The sequence below is a fragment of the Gavialis gangeticus genome, unplaced genomic scaffold (genome assembly GCF_001723915.1).
Source record: "Gavialis gangeticus isolate Ggan-Ray unplaced genomic scaffold, GavGan_comp1, whole genome shotgun sequence".
Lineage (NCBI taxonomy): Eukaryota > Metazoa > Chordata > Crocodylia > Gavialidae > Gavialis > Gavialis gangeticus.
Window position 1 is genome coordinate 54,447,481 of NW_017729022.1, and position 15,587 is coordinate 54,463,067.

The 15,587-nt window shown below is 39.5% G+C and overlaps 1 protein-coding gene across 2 annotated transcripts in view; it reads right to left on the reverse strand.

Annotated features, from left to right (window-relative positions):
• The window catches only part of SLC17A8 (solute carrier family 17 member 8), a 39,188-nt gene that overhangs the window by 11,423 nt on the left and 12,178 nt on the right, over positions 1-15,587 (reverse strand). For both annotated transcript variants that reach the window (XM_019515000.1, XM_019514999.1), the window contains exons 3-7: positions 10,779-10,897; positions 6,167-6,281; positions 5,535-5,622; positions 959-1,045; positions 28-167 (exon numbers count right to left, since the gene is read on the reverse strand). In XM_019515000.1, the coding sequence (XP_019370545.1) occupies positions 28-167; positions 959-1,045; positions 5,535-5,622; positions 6,167-6,281; positions 10,779-10,897 (549 nt within the window). The remainder of the gene's footprint in view (positions 1-27; positions 168-958; positions 1,046-5,534; positions 5,623-6,166; positions 6,282-10,778; positions 10,898-15,587) is intronic.

Below are 15,587 nucleotides of genomic sequence, written 5' to 3' on the forward strand. Positions count from 1 at the left end.
TCTCCATCCCTGGCAAATTCTACTTACACTTGCATTAACTAAGCCAGCTCCTTCACCTATACTTGTTTCTATGTATGTCCTTTCTTCATTAGTTATAGTTGGATGTGCTGCAGGACTTTCATAGGCATGCAAGAGCCAGAACATGTACCAAACAATCCCAAACATTCCTGTAGGGGTAGAAAGATTTGATTTCAAAATCTAATAGGCAATGCTTAAACATTTAATACTAGAGATCAGCATTTATCCAACAACCAAAATCAAATCAAATTCTGACATGAAATCTGCATAGGTAACCATGGAAAAAAAGACAGATGTGTAGTTATATTGCCCTATAGTCGTATAGGGCATCTAAATATCTTATCAACATGCTGCAATTATTTACCCAAAGAAAAGGAGGAAGCAGAAATTTAACTGTACTTAGGATCTGCTTGTCAAAAATAGGTATGGTATAGAAACAAGTAGAGCAAGCAGATCCTGATGGCAAATTCTGAGGCAAGCTCTGTACAAATGATTCCACCTCTGAAATGGACTAAGGGCAGCGAATATTTAACCCTGTATTGTACAGTTAGATCATTACAGTGTAAAAGCATTTGCAACAGATTACCATGGTATTCTATTAATACATATTGGATATTCGGTAAGTTAAGAGCAAGCTTAAAACAAGTAAATATATATCATAAACAAAGGGTTTTGTGATAATTTCTACCCAAAAACTTGTCCAACATCTCTCTGAACTCTACAGTTGGTTCAATAAAAGCTATTACCAATAAACCTTGCTTCTCATACATTTCCTTGCCTATCATGGCTACAACAACAGTCCAAACCTACTAGGAAAAATACACTAATTTTTTCAAAATCTGAACTACTTTGATCAATATTTTATAAAGTTGATTTAAACCATAGTATTTACAATATCAATCCAATTGAGTGGGTTTTATTTTTAAACTACATAACTCACCATAAATATAAAAGACTGATGACCATCCTATATACTGTACCAATACCCCTGCCAATGGCATGGCCACCACTGCACCTGCATAAGAACCTGAAGACCAAAAGGAGTAGAAAAGCATATCAGCTATGTTATGTGATTCATGTATGGAAGAATTTGAACAAATACAACATGTATTGAAGCCCAGGATCCCAAAGTTTAGGTTTGAACAAAAACATAAAGAGATTACTATGTAGCAGCATCTACTGAAATAGGTAAAAAATGTATTATCCCCAGTACACATATGGAGGAAATGAGCTACAGAAAAGTTAATAGTACAATGTTAAGAAGTATTAAGAAGTGAACGAGCATATTGGCTGTACTTATACTGAAAAAGTCTTCTATCATTGTGCAATCTGAAAAACTCTAACGCTGTAAACAGCAGAGTCCTCATTTAGACCTGCAGTGGCTACGTTTATCTCTGCATTGTCTTCCCAACATCAAAAAATCAGATGGCTGGGAGAATGAAAATCAGAAACAGGATGCGTTATTGCCTAAACGTCCCAGACAGCTGCTTATCCAGCCTCTTCTTGAAAACTTCCAATGAAGGAAATTCCATAACTTTCTGTAGTTTGTTCCATTGTCCTATCATCCTTACAGGTAGGGAGTTTTTCCCATGATTTTATTTAAACTACACCCTGGGGAATTATATGCCCATGTAAGTTTGTGTATAAAAGGCACAGCTGCACATAATTGCATCATTTTGCATAATTTAACCCTGGCAGGCTCTGTGCCTCCACCTCCAGAGGCCTCCCAGCACTCCAGGCGGGAGCCCCATATGGAGGCACTGAGCGCAATGGCACACAACTGGACACCTGGTAAGTAGGAAAGGGAGCTCCTTCCTGTGTGGGGGGGCAGGCATGGGAGTGTGTTGGTGGGTGTGGGTTGCATGCTTTTGGCCTGGGCTGGCCAGTTTTGTGCCTCCACATAGGGCTTCCAGAATTCCAGCAGGAAACCACGTGTGGAGGCACAGAGCCAGCCCAGCCTGATGGCAGGCAACTCCGTGCCTCCACGTGCAGCCTCCCACTGGAGTGTTGGAAGCCCCACATGGAGACATGTAGCCCACCCAGCCTGATGGCGTGTGGCTCCTGGTCTGTATGCCATTGGGCTGGGGGTGGGGGTGGACGGGGGGACTCCATGCCTCCATACGGGCCTTCCAGCACTCCAGCTGGAAGCTGCACGTGGAGACGCAGAGCCTGCCCAGCCTGATGGTGCATTGCCCCTGCCTGCAGTGCCACGAGCCCCACGTGCTGGCACAGAGCCAGTCTGCTTTGGTATGAAGGTGTGTGCCAGCAGGCTGGGCAGCTGCGTACCACCATGTGCAGCTCCTGGGACTCAGCTGGAGCCATGCACTGCCAGGGGCTCTGCCTGCCACACCCCTGGATCCTACTGCTGCAGTGTGGTCTGTGCACCATGGGGGCGATGTGTAGCAGGGGGCCCTACACCCACCCACAAACCCCACACACTCTCATACTCATACCCCCTACAAACCTCACATACTCCCATATCCACACCCTGCACAAACCCCACCACACACATCCCTCCACAAATCCCACACACCTCTCCACACCGACCCCCCCAACCATACAAAGTACCTGCATATATTTCTAAAGACTGTTCAAATAGTGTTATATTTAGTTTAATTTGTAAGGGGAAAAAGTAATTATTCATAGTATTGAATTTTTCTGAACATAATTCCCTGAGGTGTACTAAACCTCCTTTGCTTCAGTTGCAACCCTGTGCCTCCTATGCTGCCCACTAGCATGAACTGTTTTTCACTGTTCCATGAACAGCCTTTCATGGTTGAAAACTGGTATCATTTCACCTCCCTGCCCCCCTTAGTTTCCTTTTCTCCCAATGGAAAATACTTAGCTCTCTCAACCTTTTTTCATACAGCTTCTATTCCAACTTCTTTATTACCTTTCTTGCTTAATTCTGGAACATTTCCAGTTTCCCTACATCCTTAAAATACAGTGTCCAATACTGCTCACAATACTCCTGCTAAGACCTAAGCAGTGGTGAGTAAAGTGGTACTATCTCCCTCCATATTTTGCATGGTTTACCTCTTTTAATGTACCAAAATTACATTTGCTTTCTTTTGCAATAGCATAATATCTCTGACTCATGTCAAAGTTGTGATCAACCAAAACCCTTCTTAGCCATACTACTGTCTAGCCAGTTATCCCCGATCCTGGATGTACACATCTAAGTTTGCCTTCCTGGGGTGTCTCATATTGCTTTATCTTTTGCTGAATTTCATTCTGTTGTCTGTAACCCAGTGCTCCCCATTTTCAAGATACTTTTGAATTCCAATTCTATTCTTCCATTTTTGTGTCATTTGCAAACATGATCAGTATACTCTCTATCCCTGCATCCCAAATATTAATAAAAATGCTAACAGCACCAAGCCAAGAAAAAACCCCTTTGGAACCCAACTTGAAACATCCAGCCACTCTGACATTGGTCCATGTGTAGTTACTCTTTGCTTGTGGTTATTCAACCAATTATATATCCTTCTAACATGAATTCCATTTTGCCCACATTTCCATTCACTTATGAGAAGGTCACATGGGACTGTATGAAAAGCCTTGCTTAAGTTCAATTATATTATGCCCACATTCACCTCAGCCATAAAATTAGTTACCTTACCAAAAAAGGGTTTGAGAGGGACAGAGAATCAAGTCGGTTTGGCATAATTTATTCTTAACAAACCCATGATAACTCCTAGTGATCATCCCTTTCTCCTACAGATGTTTACAAATTGACCGTTTTATAAATTTGCTTTAGTTATTTCCCAGGTTTTGAAGTCAGGGTGACCAGCCTACAATTCCCCAAGATGCAATTCCACTTTTTCCTGTTTTATAAACATAGGTAGCATGTTAGCATGTCCCTGAGAACTACTGACATTAACAACATGAACAAGCATCTAGAATAAATGGTCAATTTTCAACATGGCCAAAGCAACACAAGTACAATGTGCATAGGCTCCAGAATAGGAGTGGTGTGCTGCATATTTGTTAGTGGCCTGGCAAAAGACATGCCCATGTAAGTATAAGGATAAGGAAGCTCCATTGAGATACTATCGAGAACTCAAGTAGAGTTTGGTGTCACAAATGAGAAAGATTGCTAATGAATTATTCCAAGAGGTAAGTAGATTCAGTTGTTCACTGTTCATTTGGCACTAGTTCCTACTACTTTGTTAATAAAATAACCAAAGTAGGAGTTATTATCAGACACACAGAGAGCATGTTACTCCAACCCTCCTTGGAATAATTTATTAGCAAATACTTCTATCTGTCACTACTCAACGCACAGTTTGGTGACTAGTTGACATGTTTCTCACTTACTTTTGAAGAAATAACTAAACGAAATGCAAAAAACATGATCAGAGACATCTGGAATGTATTTGGAATTGTGGTTTCCTAAATTTTCCAGTCATATTTATTTACTTTTCCAAAATAAAACAGGGTGATCCACAACATTCAAAGGGGACAGTGGCCTGCTAAACTTGGTCAGCCCCTTCCCGGAGGATAGGAGAAAAGAAGGAATGCTTCTTGTCTAGTAAGGAGTGAAGTTGGAGCACTCAGCTTGCTGTCCATTATGCTAAAACTCTGTGAGATGGTGTCAGTCCAATCATAACTTCAAAGAGCTCCAGGGAGATTCATGGAAATTTAACCTCCTCTGCTGGACTCCTTCTGTGGCAGCCTTCTGCAATTTCCCATAAATTATTTCTCCAAAGAGGTATTCTGGGAACGGTGGGATGGGTACCAAAAGGACAGAGCAGTTACAACAAGCTAGTAAGGTACAGGCATGAACGCCTTGTAAAGCAAACTGAAGCAGCATGGGTGATGGGAAAAACTCAAGTAATCTGTTAAGTCCTCACCTGGAAAACTGTGTCCAGTTTTAGTCACTATTTTTCGAAAGCTATGCAGATAAACTAGAAAAAGTCCAGTGGAAAGCAACAAAAATTATTATAGATCTGGCAATGTACTTACAAAGAAAGGCTGAAAGAACTCAAATTATTTAGTCTGGAGAAGAGAAGATTGTGGGGGGACTAAGAACCATCTTCAAACACCTGAGGGGTAGTTAGAAATAGGATGGAGATAGACTATTCCCAGTGGACACAGGGAACACTACAAAAAATAAGCATCTTAAACTGTAACAAGGGAAATTTAGGTTGGATATTAGAAAAAAAAACTTTCTAAGTATAAGGATGGCTAAGCAGTGAAACAGACTACTTAAGTTGTGGACTTTCCACCGTTGGGAAATGGATCGGATGCTTTATATAGAGATGCAGAGGGGGTTGGACTAGATAACCTCCTGAGGTTCCTTCCAGCTCCATTTTTCTATGATTCTATGACACACTCACTATCAGAGTTTCCTCACCTCCCAACTCAATTTCATGTCAATACTTAGGAGGTTTACATTTCACTTTCAAGTTACATCTTTTTTATAAAGTGGTAATAGAATAAAAAATTTCTAACATGAAATACAAATGAAGTGCAAACACAGGGTTAGAAAATCTAGATATCTGTAGACTTACCACAAAATGATGTGGTCGCAAGCCTGCTTCTCTCCAGTGGAGGGGCCCATTTACTCCACATCCCATGGCATGCTGGGTAGGTCACACCCTAGCAGATATTTCACATACACATCACAGGATGTTATTTTATTTCACTTTTACTATAGACAAAGGCTGTTAATTTCAAACAGTTTAATTACTTGTCAACATTGGGAGGAGGTGTGGAAAGAGTTGAGAAAGATGAGGATCTTTGCTGGTTGTGTACAATGACTGTGAAGTTTTTTGAAGCAGCACAAAAGTGATAAGGTGCCCTGGCGAAAATGTTATTTGCTATTCAGTGTGTACAGTGAATGATATAATTAAATGCAATAGATGTACTTTCATTTACATAAACCTGGTGTTTTTATTTTATATCTAAGACTAACTGAAACATGTAAATCAGCATAATTCAAAAATCCTCATCCTAAAAGCATAACAAATGTTCCAAAAACAGCCATTTCCTAATAAAAATACTCATTATATACTACTTCTGCATGAAAAATAATTAAATGTGGATTATTTAGAAAACCTGAATTCATCATTTGCTGACATTACAAAAATGAACTTTCAAAAACTAATGACTATTATCAGCCCCAAATGCTAGGTGCACCTACCTCGACAAGACCTTGTAGAATTCTTACAAACATAACACAGCCATAATGAACTCTTGCTGCAGAAGGGATGAACATATTCAGTGTAGATGTTAGGAAAATAGCTGCTCCAAATACCCTGTGGGAAAAAGCAACATGAATGTGGATATAATTATCGTTCACCTGACCAAGGGGACACTGGAATAATGTCATGCTATATTTGAAAAGGAGTCTGCACTGAGTCAAATTCAGTCCTGACTATGAAGGCAACAGTTACAACAGTCAGGTTGATTCCAACCTTAAGTTAGGTCCCCTAATGCATACAACTATTCTTCTCTGCATAGAACAGGAGCTTCACATACACTTTTTAAATGGTACAAAAGAAGACTATTGTTTTTACTTCTACATCAGCAGTTCTCAAACTGGAGTCCTCAGACCAAATGCTAGAGGTTTGTCATGAAGGAGATGGTTACATAGGGCATGATTTAAGAAATCTTCCTTATCCAAGAGAGAGCTTAAGTATATGCTTACATCTTACTGAAATCAAGATTTTAGCATCTGTTTAATGTTAAGTATTTGTTTAAGTGCTTTCCTAAAGCGAGGATAATGTTGGCTGTTTTGATTTCTAGATGCTAACTTGCTTTAGAAAACAGTTGAAATTGTATTAATTTCCTAATGTGATTTTTCTATATAAGCAATTGCTACAAGGGAGAGTGTCTACAAATATGAGCAATATTCTTGAGTAGTCAACATTAATAGTTTCATAGTTGTTAGGGGCTGGACGGGACTTTACAGATCATTGGGTCCAGACTCCCTGCACATGGGCAGGAAAGACTGCTGGGATCAAATGACCCCAGCAAGATGGGTGTCAAGGCATTTTTTAAAGAAGAGTTCAAGGATAATCTAACCCAGCATTCACCTAAGTCTGACTGTGAGTTCTTTCAAGCAGGGGCCTGATCTTTTCTTTTTGAGTTTAAGTAAAGAGCAGTGCACATTTACTGCACCATATACATAATAAATGACAGTAACAATAGACATGGAAAATAACGTATCTTGAACTGAACCACAAGACCATCATTTCCTACTTGGAACAAACTGAATGTTTGCCAATCTCCAGTGCCATGGTACATTTAAAGTTACAGTACATAGTTGCCCATTTGAAAACCCAAGTTGTCGGCAGGCATAGAATTGGAGTACCTGGTCCCAGTGCTATACAGCACATACAGCTATGGCTTTGGTCAAGAGATCTCCTGGAGACTTTCACCAATTGCAAATGTTAGAGCAGCCTTCAGGTTATGTTAACTTGATCTAAGACACAGGGTAGCAGAGACTCAGCCAAAGACTAAAGGAGACCTGCTTTGACTGCCCCAAATTTCTATTTATGACGATGCCAGAAATTTTGCTACTCATTATCTAACAGCCATCTTGCCCCTACAGCATATTTGATAGAAGCCTAACCATTCTAACTGGCTTGAGTATGTGATTGACTTCTTGTTTGAAAAAGATACATGAGAGTCTCTCTCTAATTGAAAGGTTTGGGGCTTTTATTTCCCCTATAGATTTTCACCTGAAATTGTCATTTTGAGCAACTTATCCTCCCTAAAGTTTTTCTGCCAGATACTTCAACAGGTCTTGATATACATAACTAGTTATTGACCACCTCTTAACAAACATTTAAAATGTTGAAATCACTTTTCATTTCTTGGGCTATTATTACATACTTTATTATTACATATTTCTTTTTACAAGGATATTGGTACTTTTACATTACAGTCTCCCTCTGGTAATTTCATTCCCAGGTAAAAATATGAATCTTGGCTTTTTGAAGCCTGAAATAATATATTTATTATTACTATTACTAACAATTATTACTATTACAGTAGTGTCTGCAACCCCATTCAAGGACTAAGGTCTGCATTGTGCTAAATTCTATACAAACATCAAAAATAAGAGAGCCCCAATCCAGACTGGTGTAAAATGTGTTATAGAAGGGCTCAATGGATCAACACAGCAGCCATGAGCTGGGGTTAGATGGAAAGGGTGAAAATAACAGTGAATTGAGCAGAGTTAAAAGGGAAAGTGCTCTAATAATTGGAGTGCCAAAAAAGAAAGGAGATGAATTATCATGCAAGGATCTTTAGGAACGAATCTCATTCAGGAGAAATGTTTTGCCATTTAATTTAATTTTCCATTATCATCACTTCTTGCCATCGAGAGATATATTATGCATTTTAGGGAATAATGTAGGCAGCACAGTGTATTATGTAAAAATACAGATAAAAACAAGAAAAGTAATTATCCATAGATGGCAAAAAGCCAGATCTTTGTTACATGCATGATTAATAACAGAATTTGCATTCCATATTACTTTATTTCATTCAGTTTCTTTGTATGCCAAAGACACCATTTAAGAGCGACTGAAATGGAATTAACCAGTGTTTTGCTACTATTTATGAGAACAAGTACTGTATCAAAAACCAGCAAGCATTCTGCCAGCAGTTCACTATGTGTTATGTAAAAGTAATTGGTCTCTGCCAGGGCTAAAAATAATAATATTCTTTTACTTCATTCATGTATTCTTTTCTCATCATCATTCTGATCCCTGGCAAAATTGTCACTGTGAAATCAGAACAGAGTTCTTAAATGATGGACTCCATTGACCAATGGTGTCCTATTCCTGAAAGCTGGTATCAGGATATGCTTCACATTCTGGGTCTCTTTATTACCATATGACAATGAACAAATTAAAAAGGTACCCTAGTGTAGGCCGACACATTTAATAGAGAGTGGTAAATTAAAAGGTACAATGTCATTAAATAGTTTGTGAATATTTTGAGTGAATAGTGATCTTTGTAAATGTGGGTTAATGCAGTATTTTGCAAGTTAAAAAAGGGAAATGTGTGGTTTTGAATAGTTTTGATGCAAATCCAGGCTACATTCATGGTTTTCAGCTGTTTTGATGTGCATTTGAACCTGAAATTATTATTATAAATTATTTGAGTACCTAAAAGATCTTAGACAGACAAGGTTATTTGGGTAAATGTACTATCTTCTGTTAAACCAACTGAATTTTTCCAACTATTCAGTTGATCTAATAAAAGATATCACATTTACACAAATAACCTTGTTTGTCTATGTCCTTAGACCAACATGGCTACAACCAACAGCTCCAAAATATAAAGGGTCTTAGGTATCTCATGCTGCAAGACAGCCTCTTCTTCAATGAGCTTGCCATCTAAACAGATAAGATCAGCAAAGGACAGGAGTTAGGAAATATCATCCCCACTTTACAGAAGGAGCACAGGGAGATCAAGTGACTTGTCCAAGTGAGAAAGAGAATAGGTAATGGAGCCAAAAAATAGAACCCCGTATGTCTTGAGTCCCAGATCAGAGTCTTAACAAGCTCATCTCATGACTTCTAAAAGAGAAAATGAGGGTAGAAGATGAGTTCACGTAGACTGACATTGTAAAATATGGTTGCATAAAAATTGCACATCTTTACACACAAACTCTAATGTTACTACTGTAAATGGAAATACCCTTTTAATGTAGGTTCTTGAAAACCCAGTTTTCTCAAAAGATCCAGAATTCTAAACCCACTTCTGATAGTCATTCTGCTCAATGACTCTGAGGGCCCCTCTATAAGTTACATGTATACTGCAATTAATGTGTTAATGGTGGCAAAAATGGCAAAGGTGCAATGTGTACACCCTTTAGAAGGTACCATAAAATTGCAAACCAGCCATACAAATGTTCTACACATAATGTTGAGTAGGTTTCCAGGTAATTTGTATGGCACCATAAATTGTACATGTGGCATGTCTGGGGCTGCCCTAGGCCTGGAGCCAACAATTAGCTTATTGTCATCCCTGGCCCTGAGGCTGTACAGGGTCACACTAGGACACAGGGCTGCAGCCACCCAGCTTTCAACTGGCCTGTGCAGGGAAAGCCCAGGATAATAATCCACTGCACTTGCAAGTAGAAAGAACATGATTGGGATCCAATTCCTGATCCTAAAATCATACCTTCTGTCATGCAGGCAAGTTGGAATTGCAGTTGTTGGGATTGGAGCTCAGATCCCATGGTGCTTTTAAATGAGCATGTACCAGGAGTATGAAAGTCATATGGCCACAGAAACATTATGCTTTGTGCATCAATAGCACAGTATATACCTAGAAAACCAATTCACTTATGTAATACAGTTAGATCACAATTACATTTGATTGTGGTTGTTTACAAAAAAATAAATTGAAGAGGAGCAAAGAATTAATTTCACAAAGAAGTAAAACAAAACACCATGAAATGTAATGTTTAAAATATCATTTAAAGTCTGGGGAACATTGTTATATTTGTATTTGTTTTTCTGAAAATATATCCCACAACTTAGTAACAGAATACAGGCTCCAATGCAAAGTTAGCATGATAAATAAGCATTATTAATTAATATTAGGGATTAACCATAGCTAGGTACTTAGACATCTCAAGACCAGTCTGAATCATGTTCTAAGTGGGACGTAGGCAGTTATAAGCACTTAGATCAGCAAAAGCAATGCAGTTTGACCCCATCCCAGCAGCCATTAAACAGCAAAAAAGCAATCACACTAATTGTTTGATTTGTCTCATTATTTTATCTTACCGGTTAGCAGCTAATTTGTTTGAGATGAATCCTCCTGGAATCTGTGTTACAATATAACCCCAGAAAAATGAGCCATGTATAAGTCCTACTGTCTCCGGATCCCAGTTGAATTGAGCTTTCTGTGAATTAAACAGCATTTTTACTCTAAGGAGAATATAAAACTTATTGATTCCAAACTAAAGTGGGCTTGGAAACTGTTCAAAGGTCATCAGTTGATCCATATCATCCATCATATTGGGGATGCTCTACACTGAAGGCATACAGATCATTTCCCATCTAGTCACATAAGGTATAACAGATAGGTCATTGAACAGTTCCTTGATGCCTATTTGAGATAATGTCTTTAGCAGCTGATTTTTATCCTTAAACTCAGCCAGAATAAAGCCAAGGACAGATCTTTCTCATTTGAGTCTTTGGATAAAACTTTTACCCAATATTAATTAGAAGGGTCTGTTGCCAACTGCTTCTCCAGTATAATGCAACTCCCATTTGCAATTCTCTTTTCATTCATAGTCTTAACATGAATAGGGACTGATCACTTTCATCTGGTACATTTAGTTTCCCTGACAATTATCTAGTCTGCCTTTTTATCACTTCCTTTAATGTGGTTTCTGTTTCTTTTTCTTTTTTTTTTGTTTTTTTAGTTTTGGCTGTTTGGTCCTCTTAATCTAATTACAATATTTTCACTATCAAATCCTGAGATGTCTATCATCAGCCACCTGCAGTTAGTGGTACTGGGGGATAGGGCTGCAACATCTGAAGATGAGCTGCTCTAGTGACTACTATGGAAAAAAGGAGCCTGGAAACAAACCTAGATAAAATATTTAGCTAGCTACTGTTATCCTAGATTAAGCTTGATAATGCTTATATTAGCAGTAGGTTAGCACACGAGCACAATCAACATGGGTGATCAATGGCACTCAAATATCTGAAGAACACACAGACCAAAGACTGAACAATGTGTATAGGAATACTGAAATGGAAAGGCCCTCCCAGGCCATCCAGTCCAGTCTTTTGCATACACAGGTAACCATTCGTCCAGAGTCCACAAAATCATCCTCTGTGAGTATTCACACCCTAAAGCCATAAAGCACCATATAAAAAAAAAATCCAATAACATTTCTTTGGTAAGGCAGGAGAGACAAGGGTACCGCTAATGCCATGCCACTCCAATGGTAGGGAATGTGAGCTAAAATATGCTCAGGTTATTCTCAAAAAAGGATGGGAAAGAAAAAAAAATTCCAATAGTCCTTATCACTCTGAGGTGAGGGGAGATTCCTTCCTGACCTCAAATATGTCAACTGGTTTGACTCTGAGTGCAGAAACCAGACTTTCCAGCCAGACACTCAAGAGTTTTAAGTGCTGACAGGAGCACCCTTTGATATTAGTGAACGTGAAATATATTTCAGTCTGTCTCAGTTCTCCCTGAACAAGGATGTTGTCATTCTTTGTAAACACGTACCTCCATGGCATCCTTTGTTCAGAACACCTATTTTTGGACATGGGTGAAGTGTGATATTTCATTTTATGAACATCCTCATCATATGGAAGTGTTGAGGAAGGACTGATAGTCTTAAAATGAATCTTAAGAGAACAGCACCAGTACGATTTAGATTCTGAATAGTTCTCACTAAAACGCTATCAAATAAAAATATGGAAACCAGAGACAGTCTTTAGCACTGAGTTTAAGGTTCATTTATGCCTCATTCTTTGTTACAGAAGCAGGCTCAATTTGCTTGGCAGATTTTTTTCAAAAAAACAAAATCCAAAACAGTTTCTCATTGATCTGAAAATGAACAGACAGCTTTAATTAAACAGCCATTCTTACAAAGGGTTCGAAAGATTTGTTTCCCTCAGTGACATAAAACTCAAATGAAGTGGCTAGTCCATTTCTGTTTTAAACCCTGAAGTTAAAGTTGTAGAACATGCCTGATTTTCTACCAGTGGTTTCTAGTTTAATCCCAAAATAATGATGGATCCTGACTGCATAAATACCCAGCCAATTCCTCAGTGTTTGGGAAACTTAAGAGAAGCAGCCCAACCAGGAAAAAGGAACAGTTTCTGTCCAAAGCACTTTAAATCTAGGCTTGTAAGCAGAGCCAGATCTATCTCAACCTGCCTTTTCACAGCTGGGATCACCCTTAACTGCATGGGAAATTAGTTTTTCCTACCTAGTCCTGCTGCACCAAGAGAAGCAGCACAAGACAGATGTGTCAGAGATCAAGAATTAGAAGAAGCACAGAGACAGCAAATAAATTCAGTCATAAATTGTGAAGGTAGAACTGGCTCAAGGATGGCCAATGATTGCAGGTGAGAAAGCAGAAGGTTTTCCATCCACTTTAGGTTTGGATAGGGATATTCTGGCTTTCACAGATTCTGACTAGAAACAAAATTGTTTGACAACTCGGAGGGAAGGAAGAAGAAAGGAGGAGAAACCATGGCCCAAATGTTAGAGAGGAAGGAAGATTTAATTCCCATTCTTAGACATAAAGAATAATCTTTTTGACTTTATATCTCTATGAGTTAAAGAGTCCTTGTGATCCCAGTTGGAGCTCATTGACATATTCTTATCTTTGAAAACATTATGAAGAGTTTTTGAAACTTCCAAAATAGATGGGGGGGGAAATAGGAGAAAAAAACCTGTTTAAAAAGATTGTGAATACTTATACTGCTTTTTCTTTCAGATCTAACAGCAGGAAACTGCATACTTCTTAGCAGCTTACAAAACTTTTACATCATGTGTAGACAACTGCAGAGCCAAGATTCTCCATAGGTAGCTAGGTCTAATGGTAATAATGGAAACTTCTATTTCTCTAGTGCCTTTTATCCAAGGATCTCAAACCATATTGAAAAGTATCAATTACAGCTCAATTCTCCTGTGATGTGAGGTATTTTCCCTGTTTTAGAAAATCAACCAAAAGGTACAAAAAAGGTAAGAGACTTGCTCAGGTTTACACAGGCAGTCAGCCATAAAGCCAAGAATGGAGGCCAGCATTCTTAGGGCCAGAGTTTTAGAAATATTTGGGTGCCTAAATACTTAGTGGGATATTTAAAGCACATTGGTGCCTAATCCTAGCTGAAATGAATGCAGGTTAGATGCTTACACAATTCCACTGGGTGCCTAATAGGGCTGTGTGAAGCTTCAGTCCCCGATTTGATTCAGCAGAGATTTGGCCTGATTCAGTGACCAAATCTCCGAATCTGAATCAAATCAGAGGACCCTTTAATCTCTCCAAATCGAATCAGAACCCTCTGAATCAATTCAGAGAGATTCAGCAATTTGACTACAAAGACAGTTTTAAATGTTTTTTCTACATATCTCTATGTGGCAGGGGCTCATGAATACTGTGATGCTGGGGTGGATGGAGTGTCCCACAGAAGCATGTTGGGGCCCCCAGCACACTCAGCAGCAGACCCAGAAGTGGACCAGAAGCACTTCCGGTCCACTTCCAGGTCCACCAGGAAGCGTGCAGGTGGCCCCCTCCAACAACCCTCCGGTTCAGTGACTGCTACCTCCTGGGATTGGGGGAAACACCCAGGGTCCCCCTGTGGCTGATTGCCAAGCCGGAGGGGTGTGGGGGGCCCCCTTGTGTGCTCCCCAGCAGACCAGAAGTGGACCAGTGTACTTCCAGTCCAATTCTGGGTTCAGCACCGAGCACATGGGACCCCCGCCCCGCATCCTGTGGGATGCTCCATCCACCCCAGCATCGCAGTGATCATAAGCCATGCCAGCTTCCTCAAGGCATGTAGAAAAAACATTTAAAGCTGTGTCTATGTCTGAATCGCTGATTCTCTGAATCAGCATTGAATCTTCAGATTCAAATTCAGCCAAACCAAATCAGGGACAGTGATCCGAATCAACTAATCGAATCACTGTCCCCTATTCGGGTTGAATCTAAATCAAATAGCGCCCATTTTGCACACCCCTAGTGACTAATACTTGAGAAATGCTTCTGAATGCATTTAACTAAAAGCATATCGTGATCTATGAATGAATAAATAATTAGATGTTAAACAGTAAAATATCCAAGTTCAAAGACAAATGCAAACATTTCTAGCCAAAACCCCAAATGTCTCTGACATAAGAAGTATACAGATCCTGAAATAGCAATTTCTTGGCTTAATCTAATGTAAAATTAAGCAGTTTAGAAATCAAAATGAGCCTGCCATACTGGCAACAGAGGCAACATGGACTACAGCAGTGCAGCCTTGCCTGTAACATTATTTTATGATGTGAACCAGGGAGACAGGCTGGAAGGCAACCTTCATGAAAGTCAAAAGAAGTTGAAATTGTTCAACTGCCTTTGGACTATGGTTTTTTTGAAGGATACAAACTTCTGTATGGGTGCAAAGTATTAAGCATGATCATCTTGTACTTAAGATGTCAGACTAAAGCTCATAAGACCCAAGTTCAGTTTGTGGTTGTGCCAAAAGCTACCTGAGTGACCTTGAGTGAGTCACATGGGGCACTAATACAAATGACATTTTGTCGCATGATCAGCCACTGAAAGTGCTCGACAGCCATGCCCTTACAGAAGTTCATAGCTGTAGAGTGCTTTAAAAGGGCCCAATCCCACAATAATATGAACCTTCATTATATGAGGGTTCAGATGAAGACGCTCCAAAGTGGACTGCCTTCATTAACTTATGTCAGCATGCTCCAGGGGCAGGGCAGTGCAGCCCCGCTCCTGGTGCTGTTTTCAGAATGGGGAGGGTGAAAGGAGAGAAAAGTGGAGGGAGCTTGTTCTGGGGGTTTCTGAGCCAGCACTGAAGGGTGGGGTGGGGGGACAGCTAAATTCTTGGGACTAC